The sequence below is a fragment of the Pelophylax lessonae genome (assembly GCF_965119305.1).
Source record: "Pelophylax lessonae genome assembly, chromosome: 10".
Taxonomy (NCBI): domain Eukaryota; kingdom Metazoa; phylum Chordata; class Amphibia; order Anura; family Ranidae; genus Pelophylax; species Pelophylax lessonae.
Window position 1 is genome coordinate 177,094,722 of NC_138777.1, and position 23,462 is coordinate 177,118,183.

Here is a 23,462-nt window from a genome sequence, read left to right on the forward strand (position 1 = left end):
ATGGGGATCAGCATCTCTAAGGTTGTACATCAGTCAGGGGCTTAAAGGACAGGATTATAGACACTGAAATACGCAATTCACAACACAAACTAACTAGAAACTAAAACTAACTATAATAAAAGGAAAGCTCCAGGCCAGACAAAACAACCTGTCCATGGTAGGTGCTGTCAGTTGCACATAAACTGATTAGCCTCAATCAGACGTTCACTCATTTTTGACTAGGAATGGAAAAAAAAAAGGATTGTTCTTTACAGCAAAAAAAACAGGTCAGATGTTGAAACAGAAAGGGTGAAGCTGAACTCAGAAATTGATATTGACATTGCTTTTTGGCCTTGCAACACATTAAAGGCAAATACAAAAACGGACAAATAAAAAATACTATTTATTTTGGGATCTATTTATAGAAAAAAATGGCTGTGTGAATGTCTCACACAACTGTCGGAAAAAATCCCCATAATGCGTCTAATATTTGTATTTTCTATGATCACTAGCTCCATCTACTGGCCCTATTTCTGTATTTTTTATTTAAAAAAAAAACACAATCAGGAAAAAAATGCATTAAGGCCACTAGATGGAGCTGAAGATCATAGGAAATACAAATATTAGTCTCATTACACGTATTATTCCTGATGGTTGTGTGAATGCCGAGGCAGACCCCATAGTGCAGTGATGGTGAACCTTGGCACCCCAGATATTTTGGCACTACATTCCCCATGATGCTCATGCACTCTGAAGTGTAGTGGAGCATCATGGGAAATGTAGTTCCAAAACATCTGGGGTGCCAAGGTTCGCCATCACTGCCATAGTTTGTTTTTTTTTTTAGAATGTTGTGCCTTGTCTGGAGCTCTCCTTTAAATTCTTACATCCTAAACATCTCACGAGGATAGTTTCTAGTTACTGACCTGTACCATATACTAACACTACAGTCAGTGGTGCACAAAAAAAAAAAAAGAACAAAAAAAGTTCTAAAACAGTTTGCAGGGTTAAGAATTGGGCATCTCACTCAAACAGGTTCAACCAACCACCCAACTTCTTTGCTGCTGATACTTATCATCCCTGTTCTCCCCTGCCCCCTCTTCACACAGAAATACCTGGTAGTTTAGGAATGGGGAGCATGTCACTCAATAAGCATACTTTTACAATACAATGTGGGTTGGCTGAGCAGCCAATTACCAGGCCCAACCAATCACAAGTAGTGAGTGTAAAGCTTGTATAACAGTGTAAATTTGCTGTCCCCTCAAAATAACTCAACACAGCCAATAATGTCTAAACCGCTGGCAACAAATGTGAGTACACCCCTAAGTGAAAATGTCCAAATTGGGCCCAATTAGCCATTTTCCCTCCCCGGTGTCATGTGAGTCGTTAGTGTTACAAGGTCTCAGGTGTGAATGGGCAGCAGCTGTGTTAAATTTGGTGTTATCGCTCTCACTCTCTCATACTAGTCACTGGAAGTTCAACATGGCACCTCATGGCAAAGAACTCTCTGAGGATCTGAAAAAAAAATAATTGATGCTCTACATAAAGATGGCATAGGCTATAAGAAGATTGCCAAGACTCTGAAACTGAGCTGCAGCATGGTGGCCAGGACCATACAGCGGTTTACCAGGACAGGTTCCACTCAGAACAGGCCTTGCCATTGTCTAACAAAGAAGTTGAGTGCACGTGCTCAGTGTCATATCCAGAGGTTGTCTTTGGGAAATAGATGTATGAGCGCTGCCAGCATTGCTGCAGAGGTTGAAGGGGTGGGGGGTCAGCCTGTCAGTGCTCAGACCATACGCCGCACAATGCATCAAATTGGTCTGCATGGCTGTCATCCCAGAAGGAAGCCTCTTCTAAAGATGATGCACAAGAAAGCCCACAAACAGTTTGCTGAAGACAAGCAGACTAAGGACATGGATTACTGGAACCATATCCTGTTGTCTGATGAAACCAAATAAACTTATTTGGTTCAGATGGTGTCAAGCGTGTGTGGCAGCAACCAGGTGAGGAGTACAAAGACAAGTGTGTCTTGCCTACAGTCAAGCATGGTGGTGGGAGTGTCATGGTCTGGGGCTGAATGAGTGCTGCTGGCACTAGGAAGCTGCAGTTCTTTGAGGGAACCATGAATGCCAACATGTACTGTGACATACTGAATGAAGCAGAGCATGATCCCCTCCCTTCAAAGACTGGGCAGCAGGGCAGTATTCCAACATGATAATGACCCCAAACACACCTCCAAGACGACAACTGCCTTGCTAAAGAAGCTGAGGGTGAAGGTGATGGACTGGCCAAGCATGTCTCCAGACCTAAACCCTATTGAGCATCTGTGGGGCATCCTCAAATGGAAGGTGGAGGAGGGCAAGGTCTCTAACATCCACCAGCTCTGTGATGTAGTCATGGAGGAGTGGAAGAGGACTCCAGTGGCAACCTGTGAAGCTCTGGTGAACTCCATGCCCAAGAGGGTTAAGGTAGTGCTGGAAAATAATGGTGGCCACACAAAATATTCACACTTTGGGCCCAATTTGGAAATTTTCACTTAGGGATGTACTTACGTTTAGACATTACTGGCTGCGTGTTGAGTTATTGTGAGGGGACAGCAAATTTACACTGATACACAAGCTGTACACTCACTACTTTACATTGTAGCAAAGTGTCATTTCGTAAGTGTTGTCACATGAAAAGATATAATAAAATATTTACAAAAATGTGAGGGGTGTACTCACTTTTATGAGATACTGTATATCTGTAGTGTTTACTTATCTCTTTCCAAAGCTCCAAGTGTCGTTTCTCTCTGGTGCTTCATTCCTCTGTTTTTAGCAAGAGTCACTTCTGAGAAGATTTCCCAACACATGAGATACATTTGTGTTGGGAGGGGAGAACTCAGAACAGAGCTTGTCTATTTAGAACACAGTTCTTCTGCTGTGTGAAAGGGGTGTGCTCCTTTCCTCCAATCAGCTCTCACACACTGTAAATGCAGTCTCTACACCCCCTCCTCTGTGCTCCTAACAGATGAAGAAAGAATTTTAACACAATCTGCCCTTTTGAAGAGGTGTAGAGAAGACTGCAGATAAACAAGTAAAACCTACACTATATTACCAAAAGTATTGGGATGCCTGCCTTTACACGCACATGAACTTTAATAGCATCCCAGTCTTAGTCCGTAGGGTTCAATGTTGAGTTGGCCCACCCTTTGCAGCTAGAACAGCTTTAACTCTTCTAGGAAGGCTGTCCACAAGGTTAAGGAGTGTGTCTATGGGAATGTTTGACCATTATTCCAGAAGTGTATTTGTGAGGTTAGGCACCGATGTGGACGAGAAGGCCTGGCTCGCAGTCTGCGCTCTAATTCATCCCAAAGGTGTTCTATCGAGTTGAGGTCAGGACACTGTGCAGGCCCGTCAAGTTCCTCCACCCCAAACTTGCTCATCCATGTCTTTATGAACCTTGCTTTGTGCACTGGTCCAAACCATTTGGTGGAGGGAGAATTATGGTGTGGGATTGTTTTTTAGGGGTTGGGCTTGTCCCCTTAGTATCAGTGAAGGGAACTCTTACTTTGTGGAAACAGTTTGGGGTTGGCTCTTCATTTGTGGGAACAGTTTGGGGTTGGCCCTTCATTTGTGGGAACAGTTTGGGGTTGGCCCTTCCTGTTCCAACATGACTGCGCACCAGTGCACAAAGCAAGGTCCATAAAGACATGAATGAGTGAATTTGGGGTCTAGGAACTTGACTGGCCTGCACAGAGTCCTGACCTCAACCCGATAGAACACCTTTAGAGGGGAGACTGCGAGCCAGGCCTTCTCTCCAACAACAGTGCCTGACCACACAAATGTGCTTCTGGAAGAATGGTCATACATTCTCAGACACACTCCTAAACCTTGTGGACAGTCTTCAAAGAAGAGTTGAAGTGGTTATAGCTGCAAAGGGTGGGCCAACTTAATAATGAACCCTACGGGCTAATAGTAGGATACCATTAAAGTTCATGTGCGCGTAAAGGCAAGCATCCCAATACTTTTGATAATATAGTGTGTGTAGGAGGATTTCTTTGATCTGTGTATCATCTCAGGCTGTTCACTTCACTGGGTTTATAATCACTTTGTGGGGGGCAGGGTAAGTGGTCTTATGCTTATACGAGTCCCAATCATGACTGACTCACTTCCTGGGTCTGTTCTTGGGGCTCCAGCAGATGAACTGGCTGGTGAGTAGAACAGGAACAGTAAGTATCAGAAGTGGAGGAGATAGATCAAGTGAACTTCAACACCTTTTGAGTCACATGATTGAGAAGGAACATACAAGCCAGTGAGGGCTGAGTGAATTAAGAACATCTAATCTACTTGGTCCAAGCCTGTGACATAGAACACATTGAGTATCTTCTATTTTTTTTACAGAGCATAATTTATAAACTACCTCTCCGTTAATTAATGTACCAGCATTTCATGTATTAAAAAATAGCGTACTTTTAGTCTATTAAGGAATGTATTAGGTTGGAGGATCAACATTAACATCTAGCAACTAGTATTTTCAGAAGGAGAGTTCAACAATGGCATCCTCTACAAGTATTAGATTCCTTTAAAAGTCTTGTACATCCAAAAACTGATAGCAAATAATAAATAAGACTCCACAGTGGTGAAGCACAATACAACCTACACACCTATAGAAGTAAAAGGTATGATCCACTAGCCAGGGGCTGACTGGCAACTTTTGGCCCAGGGGGCAAATACAAACCAGAGGCCCATGGTGCAGCGCCTCGGCCCCCCTTCCACTCTCCCTCTTCCTGGCCTCCTCCTGACCTGACCTGACCTGGCCAGCAGGGGGCAGTTGGGGGAGCTGGGACAGCTCAGTCAGGGCTGACTGGGGGAGTAGAGTCTCCAGTGGGGCATGGAACCAGCCTCTGCTCAGACACAGTTTACACCATCCATGCTGGGGGGTAGGCCTGCGCTTTTTCCTTGTTTTCATCCCGCATTTAGTAGGCCAGCAGTGTGGACTTTTTACTTCTCTTCACCAGGAATCCTTTAGGCATGTTTGTAGCAGAAGCGATGCAGCCTTTTTACAGGGCATCAGAGCAGCCTGGGGGGCAATTGCCCCCCTGCCCCCTGGCCCAGTCCTCCCCTGCCACCAGCCAAAGCACACATGCTACGTCTTCTACTGTACATATACCAATCTCATTTGGCTTAACAGGAGTCTGGCCGGGCAGCTTTATAGGAGTTGCCATTGCGGACGTGATTTTGAAAGTTCAGGCTACAGGGCTCTTATCTTTTCTTGGTGGGCAGCGGAAGTGAAAAAATATAGAGCATATCAGGTAATCAAATGCATGGCTACATGCCTATGTCTAGTACACAGGATGATATTATCGGACGAATGATCGTCCGTTTTTTTTTTTTTGCATGCTAGTCCCATATCGATAATGAAGAGTTTGCTAAAGTTCTGGAAATTTTCATACAATAGAATAAAAATTCAGAAATTATGTAATGTGTTGTGGTGTATTTGTATTGTATTTTTGAACAACAACTGTATTGTTTAAGCGAAAATCATACTATCTGGTATTGTGTGAGAAAAATTTTCATGCTTGTCCCATCGGGAAATTTTGCAAGAATTGGCATGATCCGGTCTCGAAAGCTGTGTACTAATGATAAGATTATCATACTATTTTCTGATCATGTTTACTGGCCTTTACTCTTGGTTGGTAATTCAAGTGGTAAAGCAATGGTGATAGCCGGACTGGTAATCTCTTTCAAACGCAAGTCTGCAGTGGCAGTTCCAAGATTTCTATACTTTTAAATTTCTTTAAGGCTAAGCGGTATAATTTACTTGTTGACACTTTCTGCTCCCTTCATTCTCATGATGGGGTGGAATGTACAGCCTGGAAATGAATGGTTTAATTAGAGTCACTGCAGGAAGCAATAATCCTAGAGTCCAGTTCCCAGCTGGAAAACCAATGGCTAATATGTGGCTGGTGTGTGTTTTAAATCCATCAATCCCGATTTATTAATTTTTTGTTTTGACACAGAGATGACCTACTGTGCAGTGCTTCCCAGATCACTTGGAACCCCTTATATTAACCCCTGGTCCAGAGAAGGCAAAGCCTAGTGCTACGGTTGCACAGAAAATGAGGCCAAGCTGATCAGAGGCCAATTAAGTAGAGTTTTTTTTTTCTAATTTAGTATATTATGCAATTACAATACTGGTACCAACAATGATTCTTCAGACATAAATACAGATAGACCAGACAGCTTGTACAGGCCCAATAGTAAAAAGCAAAAATAACCACCATGAGAATCTGGATCAGGCATCATAATAGATATATGTTGTTGTACCCCCCAAAACCTAGTTTAACAAAAACAGAAAGGCCCTTCTCTTGGCAAAAAGAGAGGGGAACAAAAAGGGGAGAAAAGTGGGTAGGGTAAAAGGAGGGGAGAGAAAAAAAGTTGGGGGGACAGGGAATTGGGGAAACATTAGAATCGTATAGGAAATAGAAGGATGGGAGGGGCAGAGAACTCCGCACCATCTGCACCAATTCCCCCTTCTCCCATGGGGGGCAACTGAAGGTCACAGCGCACCATCTTGCGTTGAGTTATATTGATCTAAATGAAGAGACCACCAATATACTGACATGTGCAAGTAAAGGCCATCCATGGCAACCAGGTATCTCTAAACTGATCCAGTTAGGTTAGAGTTAACCACATCAAGCCCAAACACATTCACACCCTTCCCGCCCAGGCCAATTTTTAGCTTTTAGCAAGGTCACACTTTGAGTGACAATTATTCAGGCATGCAACACTGTACCCAAATTAAATTTTTATAATTGTTTTTGCTATATAAACCTTAAAAAAAAATGCCAAAAATGAAAAAACAAAAACAAAACAAAAAAACTTTCTTTGCTTTTGTTATAAGATTTTGCAAATAAAGAACCTTTAATTTTCCTTTATTGACTTTTAATGAACAAAAACACAATATGCTGAATTACCCAATTTTTTGCTAAAAATATAAAAGATGATTTTATACCGAGTAAATAGATACCAAACAGGTCACGCTTTAAAATTGTGTCCTCCTGTGGATTGGCGCCAAACTACGAAACCTAAAAATCACCATAGGCGACACTTTAAAAGTCTTTTAATGTTACCAGTTTAGGGTTACACAGGAGGCATGTCGCTAGAATTCTTGCTCTCACTCTGATCCCTGCTGGTGCGATCCCTTGTAACAGTATGGGCCATGACAGGTCCTCTTTATGGAGAAATCTGGGGCCTTTTAGACCCCAGACTGCTCCTCCGAGCTACAGATTGGTGTGATCAGCTGCTTCCCTGGCTGGTACACAAAGAACCACAACCGGAAGTGACAACATACTCATCGCTTCCGGTTTCTGACATCACACAGTGAGAGGAACAACTGTAAGCCCAGAGCCAGATGCATCCTTACTGGGCTTCCTGATCGCTGAAGAGAGCCCAGGAAAAGGGGTGGCGGATGAGGGGGGATCCCCCCCCCTCTGCCGCTTGTAAAAGTAATCCAGCGGGCTCTTTAGCTGCTCAGATTACCCGCTGGACTGGAAGCAGTTAAGGTGTTCTAGGGGCATAAATTAGGTATCTAGTTTCCTTACCATCTATCACAATTTTGGAGGCCCTGGAGTACCATGACAGTGGATACAATTGGAAACACTGACTTTTTTGACAATTGTACTGGTATGGCAATGATCAGGACAATGGTATGGGGTATGACAGTGATCAGGGTGCTGGTATGGGATATGGAGATAACCAGGGTGCTGGTATGGGATATGGCAGTGATCAGAACACTGGTATGGAGGTGATCAGGATGATGGTATGGTGTATGGCGGTGATCAGGACGCTGGTATGGGGTATGGTGGTAATCAGAATGATGGTATAAGGAATGGCGGTAATCAGGACACTGGTATGGCATATAGTAGTAATCAGGATCAGTAAAGGTATGGCAGTGATCAGGACACTGGTATGGTATATGGCAGTGATCAGGACACTGGTATGACGTATGGGAGTGATCAGGACACTGTTATGAGGTATGGCAGTGATCAGAACACTGGTATGGTGTATGACAGTGATCAGGGCACTGCTATGGCATATTGTGGTGATCAGAATTATGGCATGGTGGTGATCAGGACTTTGGTATTGTGTAATGGCGTTATTACTGTGAGCACTGGTGACACTGGGACAGGTGACAGGGGATGGCTATACTCTTTATTAGCATGATAATGGGGGCAGTGATCAGGGACACTGGGGCAAGCTGGCGATGCAGTCTGTGAGTGTACATGCAGTGCGACAGGCTGCTGTACACTCACAGGCTGCAGCAATGGGTCTCTCTGTTCTTACAGCCAATCTTTGTGACAGCAGAGAGAACTGATGCTTACTTTTGATTTGTTATTGGACACAGCAATCACATGGGACAGGACCACATGATCACCCGGATGTGTCAGGTACACACACCGATCACCAGGCTTTTGGGTGCACGCTTTGTAAGCTGCGCACGAACCTGTGATGCTGGGTGATGTACAAGTACATCGACCCGCATTGGCACTGATACTGTCCCACTGTTTATGTGCAGTGGGTGGACAGGAAGCAATTAAAGGACAACTAAAGGATCCCGTTACTATGTCATACACAAGCATTATAAAGTGAACAAAAAATGTATTTTACCTTACCGGACTCTTTCATTTGTGCTTCACCCACTTTCCTTCCCAGACACTGCAGCTCACAGTGGGAGGGTTTCATCAGCACAGTCAGTTGTCAGTCCAGAAAGGGCTGGGCAGGACTAGGTGTGGCAAGGTGCTGACTGACAAGCTACAGGCTTTGTAATCAGCAGTGACAAAGCCAATATCCACATCCCAGCAACATTATCCCACTTTAGTGCAAGCAGGCACGGACTACATGAGAATGACAATAGTACTCTGAAATCAGGAGCAGTGCAGCATTGTTGCCACACCTGCACAGGAAGCTGCATTAGATGGATTTCACTGGCAGAATCAACAGGTAGAACAGTTTCTTCCCAATGTAGTAACCTCTTTGCCATGTAATTGAAACACACCTTCACAAAAGTATTTACACAGAAAGCATGAATACATATTAATGTTCTGCTCACTGCTTTTGACGCTCTTCCTCAGTTCCTTAGTGGAGCTCCTACTTGCAGGGTAAGCGGGCACAGGTTCATCATACCATCCATCCATCATCCCTGGTCCCTTACCATGGCAGTGTCTGAAATAGAAAAAATATAATACATGTATGTGAACCTCATATCTGGAGATCACCTCTATGTAAACATAATTTTCTTTTCAGGTTAGTTTTATCTCCCAGATATCAACCTCCATGCAAGAACATCACCAATCTTCCTTTATGCAGACTGAGATGGATCACTGTAAGCTCTAATTCAAATGATGTTACTGCAGTTAGCAACGATATTGTAATGTCCTACTGAGCACAAAATCTAAGCAATTTGTCAGCAAATGAGGCGATGGCAGACAGAGCTTGCTTCAAGTAAGCATCCTCTTAACCCAACAGCTGCTGCTCCCAGAACCTCGGAAAATGTGTCATATGTACTTGTATAACAGCATGTTTCTGTAAAATCTGCAGGCAGGGAGTCAGTGGATGCACTGGGCATAATTAATAAAGAACAGCAAGGAACAGTGGTCATATGCATCACATTTAGGGAGTAAATTACTCAGCTGGACTTTTAAGTTGAGCTTCTAGTGCAACCTGTGCATCTTCCCTATATCTCTATAGGCATTAGGCAGGGGCTAACTGGCAACTTTTGGCCCAAGGGGCAAGGACAAACCAGAGGCCCATGGTGCAGCGACTTGGCCCCCCCCTCCCACTCTCCCTCTTCTTGGCCTCCTCCTGATCCCCATTCCAGGCTGAAGCTCTGCTCCAGGTACTCTCTACGCACCGGCCGAATCCGGGTTCCTGACCTGGTCAGCAGGGGGCAGTTGGGGGGAGCTGGGAAAGCTCAGTCAGGGCTGCCTGGGGAGGAGAGTCTCCAGTGGGGCATGGAACTGGCCTCTGCTCAGACACAGTTTACACCATCCATGCTGGGGGGGGGGGGGGGGGGAAGGGGAACCCTGCGCTCTGTCCTTATCTTCATCCTACACTTAGTAGGTCAGCAGTGGGGACTTTTTACTTCTCTTCACCAAGAATCCTTTAGGTATGTCTGTGGCAGAAGCAGTGCAGCCTGTTTGGGGAGCATCAGAGCGGACCAGGGGGAAATTGCCCCCCTGGCCCAGTCCTCCCCTATCTATAGGATATCTACTAGAGTACCCTTTCTCAGCCAGTACCGTCAGATGTTGGGTTCCTTGGCAGGTGAGCATTTGTGGACTGATCTCCTGTCTACACTGGCAACCAATGTAAAGCCTAGTACACAAGGGTCGAATGTCAATAAAAAACAGCCGACATTTGGCCTGTGTGTATGGCAGCCGGCCCGAAAGAAGCCTGCTGTTTGGCCGGCTTCTGTCGCATGAGCCTTCTGGAAAACTAGCAGCCGACCAGCTCTCAATCAGCTCTCTCAGCCAAAGGCGTCCCCCTGTCACAACACAATAGAACAGCAGTGGAGATCGGTGCACTAACATCTGATTGTACAGTGGCTCAAATCAGAGCTGCCCGTTGGGTTGAATGAAGAAAAAAAAAAAACTAGTAGTGTACTTAAAGTATAATTAAGGGCAAAACTTATTCTTTTCGTTTTGGATAGAGTGGAGAGGGATTGGAACACCTTCCAGTTTGTATTGCTGTCTGTATCCCTGTTAGGGAGATTGGCCCCTTTCTACAGTATGTGTCCTGTTTACCATTATCATTGAAAGTGAAAGTAAAAGAAACTACGCACATTTTGGGTTGTCCCCAAAAAAGTAATAGAGTGGAAAACTTCCACTGGGTCAACTAGTTCTGGTGACTTGGGGGCCCCCAAGAAATTCCCTTGATTTACAGGGATTTCCTCTCACTTCCTGTTTGGCTATGGGACAGGAAGTGAAGAGAAATCCCCGCAATGGGATGTAGATGGTGAAAATAAATATGACAGGAATTATAACCCTCCCTTACTCTATCCAAAATGAAAAAAAAAAAGTTTTGCCTATAGTTCTACTTTAAAGGGCAACGGCCACCGATGAAATAACCTTTGATGCAAGGGAACAATACACGAAATACGAGGACACTACAATTTTTAATGTCTGGGAGATTTTATGCCCATTATTATTATTGCTCATTACATTTCATAAATGGTACTCATAATATTTTTCTCATGTCTAGTACTGGGTGTGTTAAAAAAAAAAAAGATCTGCCCAGGGTGCCAAATATCCTAGGATATTTATCCTTTTATATAAAACTTTCTACAACCTGCTGATCACAGTAATTTAAAATAAGTTCTACAAACAACCAGGATTTGTTTTGGCTAGAATGCAGTAGTATTCTGTAATGGCACCTCTGGCACCGGCCCTGTGCTCACTTACTTCCTCTGCTGGCTTCTGTGTTTACAAGTGACAGGTTGCCACCCCTGGCGGCCCACAACGAACCTTCCCTGCTCTGCACCATTCAGACATCAGAGGAGGAGGTCGGGGGATTTACACTGATGCACCAGTATCGCAACAGCGGCTCCAGACGGCACTGAGGACTTCTCTATTCTCCATTCTTGTAGTGAGGGGAAGGGTGGGTGGAAAGCACAGGGGGTAGTAGGTTATAGAGCTTTTCACAGGGAGTGGGGCTTGGGGTAAGAGCTCTGTACTGAGAAGGCAATGGTTGTAAACTGCCCTGCGTGTTACTGACACTGAGTCCTTATCTCCTGAGCCTTGCACAATATGTACTAAAGAGCCTTGCAGAATACGCACTCCTGAGCCCTGCTCCCTGCTCAATATGTACTCTTGATCCCTGCACCCTGTGCGATATGCAATCGTGATCCCTGCATAATACGCACTCCTCTCCCCTGCACCCTGTGCAGTTCACACTCTTGAGCACTGCACCTTATGCAATGCTGAGCCCTGCACACTTGGTGTTCCAGACTTCAGCACCTATTCCCTAACAAAAAAAAGCCTCACATGCAACCATTTAAGCAGAGGATGTATGACACCAATATGCTAAAGGCTGCACTAGACAGCATAACATTTCAGAGGACTTGCCATACATCTATAAACAGAGCAGAGATATGTTTGGATGCCATGTATATCTCGTGGGGACACAGACATGCATCCTCCTACTTTGTGTTTACTTTGTGTGTCATGTCTCAATCAAGAGCACTATCATTTCTGTCTGCAGCCCAATTCCTCTGCTATCTGCATTAGTCACTTTCGACAAGTTTTCCTGGCATCGAGAGAAAAAAAGGTGACAGAGAAGGGAGCTCCAGCACACAGCCTGCGATTTACAGCCTCAGCTCTGTTCCTGTGTGCAGGGGGTTGGGTCTCTTCCCTCCAATCAGCTCTCCTCACTGAGCACCGCAGTGTGTCATTTCAGCTCTCCACCCCATTTTCTGACAGCTCAGATAAGCTTCATAAATTTTGGACACTGAACTGATGTAGAGAAGAGAAGACGGCAAATAAACAAGTACAACAGGTAAATAAACAGGTACAACTGAAGTATGAGGATTTGTTTAATCTCTGTGTATAACCTTAGGCTCGTCGCCTCACTAGGTATAGGTAAGGGTTTAATTTTATTTATTTATTTTTATTATGTATTGATATATTTATTTTGGTTACGATCAGTGTTGATCTGAAATGTTGTACATGCTGTATATTTAACTGTATTGTTTTATTGTAGATATCATGATATTCTGAAAGTCTGTTTAGCGCTTATATACGACTTGGACCCGGAGGAAGCTGTTATAGTGAAACGCGTCGGTCCATTAGTAGCGCATTCTTTGGATTCCAGATATACTGTCATATTTATATAAGTAGAGAAATTATATGCATACATTTTGTATTTTTTGTATTGTAATCAATGTTATTTTCTTTCAAACCTGTGGTTCTTAATGTTCATTCAAATCCCCATTTCCAGGGTTTGGTAGATACCAATCCTGGCCACACTTTTACTCTAAAAAGGGTTTACAACCACTTTAAGCTATACAGACATTCCTCCCCTTGGCTGTCTTTTAGTTCTTATGTATGTCAACTCTCCCACCCCTTACTCATTATGTAGCTTGGGGTACAGTAGACCGGTCTCTATATTCCCTATCCTATTACTCTCTGTATACAGCTCAAAATTTAGTCTGGTGTCTTTTAGCAAGCACCTTCTCCTACATTGTCTGTACTTCAGCTCACAAATTCTGCCTGGTCATTTTTCCTGTATATTCAAACTGCATTTCTGTTTTACCTGTTCTACATGTGAAAGCACATATCCATTATTCTGCTCCTGCATTGCACTAGTATTCCTACTCCATTGCATTTTAAGGTACATCCTGGGTTATATGGCATGCACAATGGAGTTAAAGTTATGGGGCAATGAATGTAGACAAGGGATCTCAGGATGTCTACTAACCCTGTGTCCTTAACAGGCACATTATATGAAGAGTTAAAGTGGAGCTCCACCCAAAAGGGGAAGCTCCATTTGTCTGACTCCCCCCCCCCCCCCCCCACTCCGCTGTCTCATTTGACACCTTTTGGGGGGGGAGTGGGTACCTGTCAAAACCACTTCCGGCTTAGGTTGCAGTGGTGAAGTGAGCCGGAAGTTTGCCCCAAGGCTTCACTGCCGGTTTCCCTTAGCCAAGAAGGCGGTGCCGGCACCTGCAAGCTCATTCAAGAACACTGCTGGATGACTAGACTGGTAAGTGCCCTGATAATTTTGTATTTGGGGGCCGAACTTCTCTTTAATTTCAGCAGGCAAATGTGAAACACTAGTAAAAAAAAGGTTTAGTGAGAAATTCCTCAAGCCAAACATATCAGAATTCAAGTAAAGTGCATCTACACAGGGCCGGCCTTAGGTGTTCAGGCGCCCTGTGCTAGCTAATCCTGTGGCGCCCCCCCCCCCATCCTCACCTCTCGCACCCCCCTAAACATGGCTGTATCTATTGAAAAACTATTAAAGAGTATACTTGCTGCTAATTGACTCCAAGTGGGTGCAGCAGCAAGATAAAAACAGGGAAAAAAATCAGCGCAAAAATAGTATTTACCCTAAAATGATATATAAATATATCACCCAAATCTGTTTCTGTTGTAAAAAGTGCACAGTGCAAAATAATAATTAAATCTGCATGGCTACTACAGTATACATATCATATACCACTACTAGATAAATAACAATTAAATATTCATAACCTCTACAATGTGCAAAAAATGAATCAACATAGTGTGATTCCATAAAATACATCGGCTTTTATTTAAGTCTGGTGAGTCAGTTTGGGGTGATTGGTGGAAGCAGCTTTGTCACCATAAATATTTTTTTGCACATTTTATTGCACCTTTTTGGCAATTCATTGAACTTTTCTTGGAACTTTTTATGTTCACTAATAACTTAGCCCCCCTAACATTAGAGACCCCCCCATGGAGCCCCCCCTTACATCAGAGACCCCCCACGGAGCCCCCCCTTACATCAGAGACCCTCAGAGCCCCCCTTACATCAGAGACCCTCAGAGCCCCCCTTACATCAGAGACCCCCACAGAGCCCCCCTTACATCAGAGACCCTCAGAGCCCCCCTTACATCAGAGACCCTCAGAGCCCCCCTTACGTCAGAGACCCCCACAGAGCCCCACTTACATCAGAGACCCCCCACAGAGCCCCCCCCTTACATCAGAGACCCTCAGAGCCCCCCTTACATCAGAGACCCTCAGAGCCCCCCTTACATCAGAGACCCCCACAGAGCCCCACTTACATCAGAGACCCCCCACCGGAGCCCCCCTTACATCAGAGACCCCCACAGAGCCCCACTTACATCAGAGACCCCCACGGAGCCCCCCCTTACATCAGAGACCCCCACAGAGCCCCACTTACATCAGAGACCCCCCACGGAGCCCCCCCTTACATCAGAGACCCTCAGAGCCCCCCTTACATCAGAGACCCTCAGAGCCCCCCTTACATCAGAGACCCCCACAGAGCCCCACTTACATCAGAGACCCCCCACGGAGCCCCCCCTTACGTCAGAGACCCCCACAGAGCCCCACTTACATCAGAGACCCCCCACAGAGCCCCCCCTTACATCAGAGACCCTCAGAGCCCCCCTTACATCAGAGACCCTCAGAGCCCCCCTTACATCAGAGACCCCCACAGAGCCCCACTTACATCAGAGACCCCCCACCGGAGCCCCCCTTACATCAGAGACCCCCACAGAGCCCCACTTACATCAGAGACCCCCCACGGAGCCCCCCCTTACATCAGAGACCCCCACTTACATCAGAGACCCCCCACGGAGCCCCCCCTTACATCAGAGACCCTCAGAGCCCCACTTACATCAGAGACCCCCCACAGAGCCCCACTTACATCAGATACCCCCCACAGACCCCCCCCCACATCAGAGACCCCCCTCAGAGCCCCCCTTACATCAGAGACCCCCACAGAGCCCCACTTACATCAGAGACCCCCCACGGAGCCCCCACTTACATCAGAGACCCCCCACAGAGCCCCACTTACATCGGATACCCCCCACAGAGCCCCACTTACATCGGATACCCCCCACAGACCCCTTTACATCAGAGACCCCCCCTCAGAGCCCCCCTTACATCAGAGACCCCCCACAGAGCCCCCTTTACATCAGAGACCCCCCACAGAGCCCCCTTTACATCAGATACCCCCCACAGACCCCCTTACATCAGAGACCCCCCACAGAGCCCCCCTTACATCAGAGCCCCCCTTACATCAGAGCCCCCCACAGACTCCCCTTACATCAGAGCCCCCCACAGACTCCCCTTACATCAGAGCCCCCCACAGATTCCCCCTTACATCAGAGCCCCCCACAGACCCCCTTACATCAGAGCCCACCACAGATTCCCCCTTACATCAGAGCCCCCCACAGACCCCCTTACATCAGAGCCCACCACAGATTCCCCCTTACATCAGAGCCCCCCACAGACCCCCTTACATCAGAGCCCACCACAGACCCCCTTACATCAGAGCCCACCACAGACCCCCTTACATCAGAGACCCCCCTTACATCAGAGCCCCCCACAGACCAGCCCTTACTTCAGAGCCCCCCTTACATCAGAGCCCCCCACAGACCAGCCCTTACTTCAGAGCCCCCCTTACATCAGAGCCCCCCACAGACCCCCCTTACTTCAGAGCCCCCCCCTTAGATCAGAGCCCCCCACAGACCCCCCTTACTTCAGAGCCCCCCCTTACATCAGAGCCCCCCCACAGACTCCCCTTACATCAGAGCCCACCACAGACCCCCTTACATCAGAGACCCCCCTTACATCAGAGCCCCCCACAGACCAGCCCTTACTTCAGAGCCCCCCTTACATCAGAGCCCCCCACAGACCCCCCCTTACTTCAGAGCCCCCCTTACATCAGAGCCCCCCACAGACCCCCCTTACTTCAGAGCCCCCCCTTACATCAGAGCCCCCCACAGACCCCCCTTCAGAGCCCCCCTTACATCAGAGCCCCCCACAGACCCCCCTTACTTCAGAGCCCCCCCTTACATCAGAGCCCCCCACAGACCCCCCTTACTTCAGAGCCCCCTTACATCAGAGCCCCCCACAGACTCCCCTTACATCAGAGCCCACCACAGACCCCCTTACATCAGAGACCCCCCTTACATCAGAGCCCCCCACAGACCAGCCCTTACTTCAGAGCCCCCCTTACATCAGAGCCCCCCACAGACCCCCCTTACTTCAGAGCCCCCCCTTACATCAGAGCCCCCCACAGACCCCCCTTACATCAGAGCCCCCCACAGACCCCCCCCTTACTTCAGAGCCCCCCCTTACATCAGAGCTCCCCACATACCCCCATTACATCAGAGACCCCCCCAGACCCCCCTTACATCACAGCCCCCCACGCCTTACTTCAGAGCCCCCCTTACATTTGTTACTGGGGCAGGAGAGAGGGTAAGCTTACCCCAGGATGAAGGCTCACGCTGCAGCTTTTCTTCTGTGTAGTGTTAAAATTCCCGCCCACACATCCCCGGAGAGTGTGGGCGGGGCAGACCAAGGAGGAGAGGGGAGGGGAGGGGGGAGGAGGACTCTGTCTCTCTCCTCTCGCGTCCCTGAAGCTGAGCTGTGTGTGAGATATACAGCTCAGCCCGAGTCAGCCGTGCAGAGAGTCGGAACTCGTAGACACAGGTACAGCCGCACAGTGGGATGTAAGCGGCGGCCGCGGCCTGTGTTAACCCTCCAGGCCGCGGTCGCCGCATACCTCCCGCTGTGCGGCTTCATTATTTGCGAGCTGTGATGGCCGCACGGCGCCCCTATTGCCCATGGCGCCCTGTGCGGCCGCACAGCTCGCACACCCCAAAGGCCGGCCCTGCATTTACAGACAATTTTTATTTTTTTTGTTTTTTTGATAAAGAAAGAGGTAAAATGTCTGTCAGAATTGTATTGCCATATTTGTCCCTGCACAGGGAGATTTGTTCAATTTCTTCTAAAACCGTTGTCACTGGGACTGAAAGTGAGAGAAAATCCAAAATCTTTCAAAAAATTTCTGGCAGATGCTAGTAGAATTTTGTTTGAAAATTATTGTTTGAAGATGTTCATTCGATTTTCTATTTGTTAGTGGGGTATAATGGACATTCATTTTCGACTGCTGTGACGAGAAAAAAAAAATGGAGCGGGATGGAGAATTTTTATTAAACGAGTTTCTAACAGTGAATGTGGCTTTCATTCGGGAAAATCCATTCACTCCAAAACAAGATTTTACATTACTTTGAAATGACATTGGTCAAGTCATAAAATGTATTGATAAATTAATTTTTGTACGAATGTTCATTAAAAAATCTACTACTGTATGGCCAGTTTAAGAGAGGATTTCCCTTCATTTGGAAAGATCTAATTTCCTGTTGTAGCTTGAGACAAGAAGTAAAGGAAAATCACTCCAAAGGGGCATAGAAATAAAAAAAAAAAAAAAACTGGGCCATTATCTACTCTATCCTTCATATTTACTGTACTTTAACCACTTGCCAACCGCCCACAGTATATTTACTGCGGCAGTCAGCCCCTCCTGGGCAAAGCGACGTAGTGCTACGTCGCTCCCCCAGGAGCCTGTAGGGGGCGAGCGCGCGCCGCCTGAGGCGCACTCCCGCCCCCGCTCGTTCACGGGCATCCCCGTGCGAGTGACCGGCCAGACACTCGCGATCTCCCGCTGGAGAGGGAGAAAGGCAGGCGGCTGATGTAAACAATTCTCCCTGATGTAACTGCAGAGATCATACGATCCTGCTATGTAGGATCGTATGTCTCTGTACTTACATCACAAGCCACGACCCTTTACAGTTAGAATCACACCCTTAGGGACACACTTAACCCCTTGATCAATAATAAAGTTAACCCCTTCCCTGCCAGTGTCATTTTTACAGTAACCGTGCATATTTATAGCACTGACTACTGTAGTAATGTCACTGGTACCCCCAAAAGTGTCAAAAATGTCAGTCAAGGGTCCGATCTGTCCGCCGCAAATGTCGCAGTCCCGCAAAAAAAAAAAAAAAAGCAGATCGCTGCCATTACTCATTAAAAAGAAAAACTTTCCCTTAGTTAGTAAATGCAATAACTTTTGCGCAAACCAATCAAAATACGCTTATTACGATTTTTTTTTTTTTTACCAAAGATATGTAGCAGAAAACAAATTGGCCTAAAATGTTAAAAAATTTTGATTTTTACATTTTTTTGGGGGGAATTTCATATAAAAAAATTAGAAAAATATTGTTATTTTTTCAAAGTTGACGCTATTTTTTTTGTTTATAGCGCAAAAATAAAAATCGCACAGGTGATCAAATACCACCAAAAGAAAGCCCTCTTTGTAGGAAAACAAGGACGTCAATTTCATTTGGGTACAGCGTTGCACGACCGCGCAATTGTCCGTTAAAGTCACGCAGTGCCGAATCGCAAAATAAGCCCTGGTCTTTGAGCAGCCAAATGCTCCGGGGCTTAAGTGGTTAAAGTGCCATTAAACACATAGGCAAAAATGTATTATTATGCAGCCTACCAATCATTAGAGGTAGTTGTTGCATCAGTTTTTTTTTTTCTTTGCCTTTTTGTCCCCTTTGTTTTCACCTGGTGATCTGCACAGTAACACACCTCCTGTATTAGTGAGGCACAACTCTGGAGGGATAAGCACAGGAGCCACAACAGACATTGGGGTTTATGTACTAAAGACAAGTGCACTGCAAGGGCACTTGGAAGTGCAGTCGCTGTAGATCTGAGGTGGATATGCAAGGAAAAAAAAAAAACAGCATTTTTGCTTGCACATGATTGGATGATAGAAATCAGTGGAGCTTTCCTTCATTTCCAATCTTCCCCTCAAATCTACAGCGACTGCACTTCCAAGTGCACTTGCAGTGCACGGTGTATTTGCCTATAGTAATCAACCCCTATGTCCGCCTGGGGGGGGGGCAGTTTAAAATCTATTAGCAGATTTAGATACACTGACAAATTGAAGCCAACCTCCAGCTCACACTTTATAATCAGTTACATCAGTTTTCTTCCTTTTGGGATAAAGGTTTAACATGAATCAATATAAGCTGATCATTTTAATCATCCCTGCCTGTATTAAGTGGTTTGTCTCATCCATGTAAATTGATACATTGCGCTAGAGGGCTTAAAGGGATTGGAAAGGAAATAGTTTTTTTTTTCATCTTAATGCATTCTATTGCGCAGCAGCCCCCATAATACTTACCTGAGCCCATCTTTATCCAACAATGTTGCAGGAGTTTCTCAGCTGCCTGGGACTCCCCTCAGAGTCAGCAGCATGGCGCGATTGGCTCCCGCTGCTGTCAATCACAGTCAGTCAGCTAATCAGGAGAGAGATGGGGTGGGGCCGGGTCGCAGCTCCATGTCTGAATGGATAAACAGAGCTGTGGTTCGGCTCGGGTGCCCCCATAGCAAGCTGCTTGCTGAGGGGGCACTCAACAGGATGAAGGGGCCAGGAGCACATAAGAGGGACCCAAGAAGAGGAGGATCTGGGCCGCTCTGTGCCAAACCAACTGCCCAGAGAAGGTAAGTATAACATGTTTGTTACAAAATCAAAACAAGAAACTTTACAATCACTTTAGTGCCGGGTCACACTTGTGCGATGCGGGAAGGCTGCGAATTCGCAGCCTGTTCCCGCATCGCAAACGCACATCTGGCAGTTCACACTGCCATATGCGATACGCAGGGGGTGTCAATTAAATGTTAACGACACTCCCAGTTTGATCGCATATCGCAGTGCGATCTGACAGTTCGCACAGGAGTGAACCACTGTGCGATCCGATCCTGATGCGGCTGAAAAAAAGGGTCCTGTGCGACTTTTGTGCGGGTGCAGTGCGAATTTAGCCATACAAAGTGTATGGGTGAATTCGCACTGCACATCCGATCGCATGTAATGAAGGAGCAGTGTGCTCCGATATTACATGCGATCGCCGCACACGCTATAGTGTGAACCGGCACTTAAGCTTGCGAAACACAACTATACTTGCTATCTGGTGGATCATCAGATAAAAACAGAACAAAGAAAGCCTAAAAAGGAAAAGGAATGCAACCATCACATCTAAGAACTGGTAAGCTACAATATAATGAATGTTTGCTTTTGGGTTTAATACTGCTTTAACTGACTTTAAACCAGAAAACAATAAATTCTGGCTGTATGCCTTGAGTCAATGTTGTATATACAGGGCTTATGAAGATATAATAGAGTTCAACAGGGGCAGCAAGAGTGTCATATAAAGATGTGCTAAAGAGAAACCGAGAATACCAACACAGAAGGGAACAGAAGTATAAGGCCAGAAGGTAGACGAGGCCAAACAGCCCACAGAGGAGTTTGTGTGTCAAACCTTTGCAATCGTAAATGTCAGAGATGAAACAGAGTAGCCAGCAGAGGTCTGAGAAATGTATTATATTGTCTAAACTATTTTCCCTTTCTTGGCACACAGTGATTAGAAGAAACCATTCTGCAGCTACATCTACAGCTTTGCTGATATTAAAGTATATTAAATAAGATGTTGCACCTAAAACACAAGGTCTGCTTTTATTAAGCTACCTACATACTGATGTTTTGAGGTCTAAAAATATGCTTAGCATAAAATCGCAGTGTTTTTCTATGCCTGGGGATATACAGGTGGTGCATACAACTAGCCATAGAAGTGAATGGCTGTACACTATCATTCTTGGGTAAATGCCAATGCATTTGTGTATCGGTCTAAACATGAGCACATGACATAATCCCTCAAAATGCAGAATCGACCATGTTCAGGGAATACATTTTATGTGTTTATGGCGAAGCACAGTTGCACACAGCGATTCACTTCTATGGGCAGCTGTACGCACCACTTTCAGCTCCCCAGGCATGGAAAAATGCTTGGATTTTATGATGGCCAAATTTTTAGACCTCCAAACATCCGTGTGCATGTAGCCTTAGTGTGACACCACTTCCTCTTGCTAAACCCAGGCCCGTCGCGTCAAGGCAGGCAAAACAAGCAATTGCTTGGGGCCCCGAGCTGGCCTGGGGCCCCAAGACCCAAGACACAGACTGACATTATCCCAAAACACAAACGAGCGGCATGACGTCACGGCATCTCGCTAGGGGTAGAGTGCGCGGCGGCGCGCATCTGCGCACCAGCGCCGCCCCAGCCGTGGTTCCTGTAGGCTTTGCGTGTGTGCGGGGGGCCTCCATGTCCATTTTGCTTGGGGCCCCCAAATTCCTTCAAACGGCCCTGGCTAAACCACAGTACATTTTATAGGACATCTATGGGAAAAAAATTGAATAATATACCTACCTTTCCTCCGGCTTTGTTCAAGGTACCTGGATGAGGGTGGCAACGTTATTATCGCAATATCTAGGGGAGTGTTGAGTTGCCCAAATCTTGCCAAGATGACCCTGTACTGTGCTGCAGCATGTTCTCACAATATTGGAGCATTTAGCATCCACTGAGCTCTTGTTGGCAGGGTAGTGACCCCTTGCACAAGGAACGGTAAGGGAGCACACTAAAAAAAATAGAGCTTGCATAAAGTGCAAGGTCTGCTTTAGGACGTAGTATACGCTAATGGCAATTCAGTGTTCAATGGTTGTTCCACAAGCAGCTAAGGAGAATTTATTAAAAAGGAACCAGACACACAAACCGTATTAGGTTTGATATATCAACAAGTTTTCTCTGATACAATACCAAGCCTGGCAGATGTTACAAGGTATGACATCAGATCTAGAAATTTGTGATGCATACTATACCGGATTAAATGTAATTTTACTGCATTTAATAAATTTCCTCACTAATGTCTTCCACTGCTATAAAATACATTTCCTACATCTTCTTACTTTTTTGGCAATGGTCGCCTACAATTTGGCAGAAAAGGCAGTAATTTAAGGAATCATTTAAATTGAATATACAAGTGGCTTGTATTGATATAAAGGATCCCTATACTATTGCTTATAAATGTATTGGCTACAAAATGGTTCGTGGCATGATATATACTATGGCTTCAGTATGGCCTCTGGAGGGTGTAAAGCATGGGTGTCAAACTCAATTTCATTGCGTGCCGCATCAGCATTATGGTTGTCCTCAAAGGGCCAGTTATATCTGTAAGATTAGATGTCCAGAGCACCCCACGCCCCCTTACATGAGATGTCAAGAGCCCCCCACCATCATAAGTCAAGAGTCACCCACCCTTCCTTACATCACAAAGCACCCCCTTACCTTGTGCTACTGCCAAGAAGAAGATGCTTGTGGATCTGGTAAGAAGAAATTGAAAGGTCTGGAGGAGAACCAGAGGAGGGCTGGAGTCAGCTTACAGAGGCTGCTGAATGCTGAGACCAGGGGAGGCAGAGACAAAGTGGTTTTGTGGCTGCACAGCGAGATGCAGGACCTGTAGGAGGAATTCTGCCCCTCTCTCTGCTGATAAGGGGGATTGGGCAAAGACGGGCCTTTCTACAGCAGCACAGGATCTGGCAAAGGGGTTCTGTCCTCTCTGCTGCCGACTACTGAGACAAGGTGGGGACAGAGACAAGGGAGTGCCGCAGCTTCAGGAGAGGTGCGAGGGCCACATGAAATGGCCTGGGGGCCGCATTCGGCCCGCAGGCCTTGTGTTTGACACATATTTAAGGGTGCGCTGGGAACTTTCAAATTTGTACATGCAGTCAGATAAAGCAAAACTTCAAACAAGCGTAACAGTTCTGGAAAGGTGGTTCCAACACAGCAAGGCTTCCCTCAATGGGCACTCAACAGTAGCTCAAACCATAGAAACAAAATGGAGCACCAGACCTGTGGGGGTTTGTTCCCCCCTAAATGAGCTGGATGTTTTTAGATCATTTATTTCCCAATAATAATTTAAATCTTTTAGGACCCTTGATTGAATTTTTGCTTTGGCACCTCATTTTGTATCTATATGAATCATATGAGGAACTCATACCATCAAGCCTGGGTGCTGCCACCAACAGCATGCTCCAGTGGATTTTAGAATTGGC

At 46.0% G+C, this 23,462-nt stretch overlaps 1 protein-coding gene across 1 annotated transcript in view; it reads right to left on the reverse strand.

The window, feature by feature from the left end:
- The window catches only part of NECAB2 (N-terminal EF-hand calcium binding protein 2), a 389,351-nt gene that overhangs the window by 51,607 nt on the left and 314,282 nt on the right, over positions 1 to 23,462 (reverse strand). Inside the window, exon 7 of the mRNA XM_082269903.1 lies at positions 9,073 to 9,185. Coding sequence (XP_082126029.1) covers positions 9,073 to 9,185 — 113 coding nt within the window. The remainder of the gene's footprint in view (positions 1 to 9,072; positions 9,186 to 23,462) is intronic.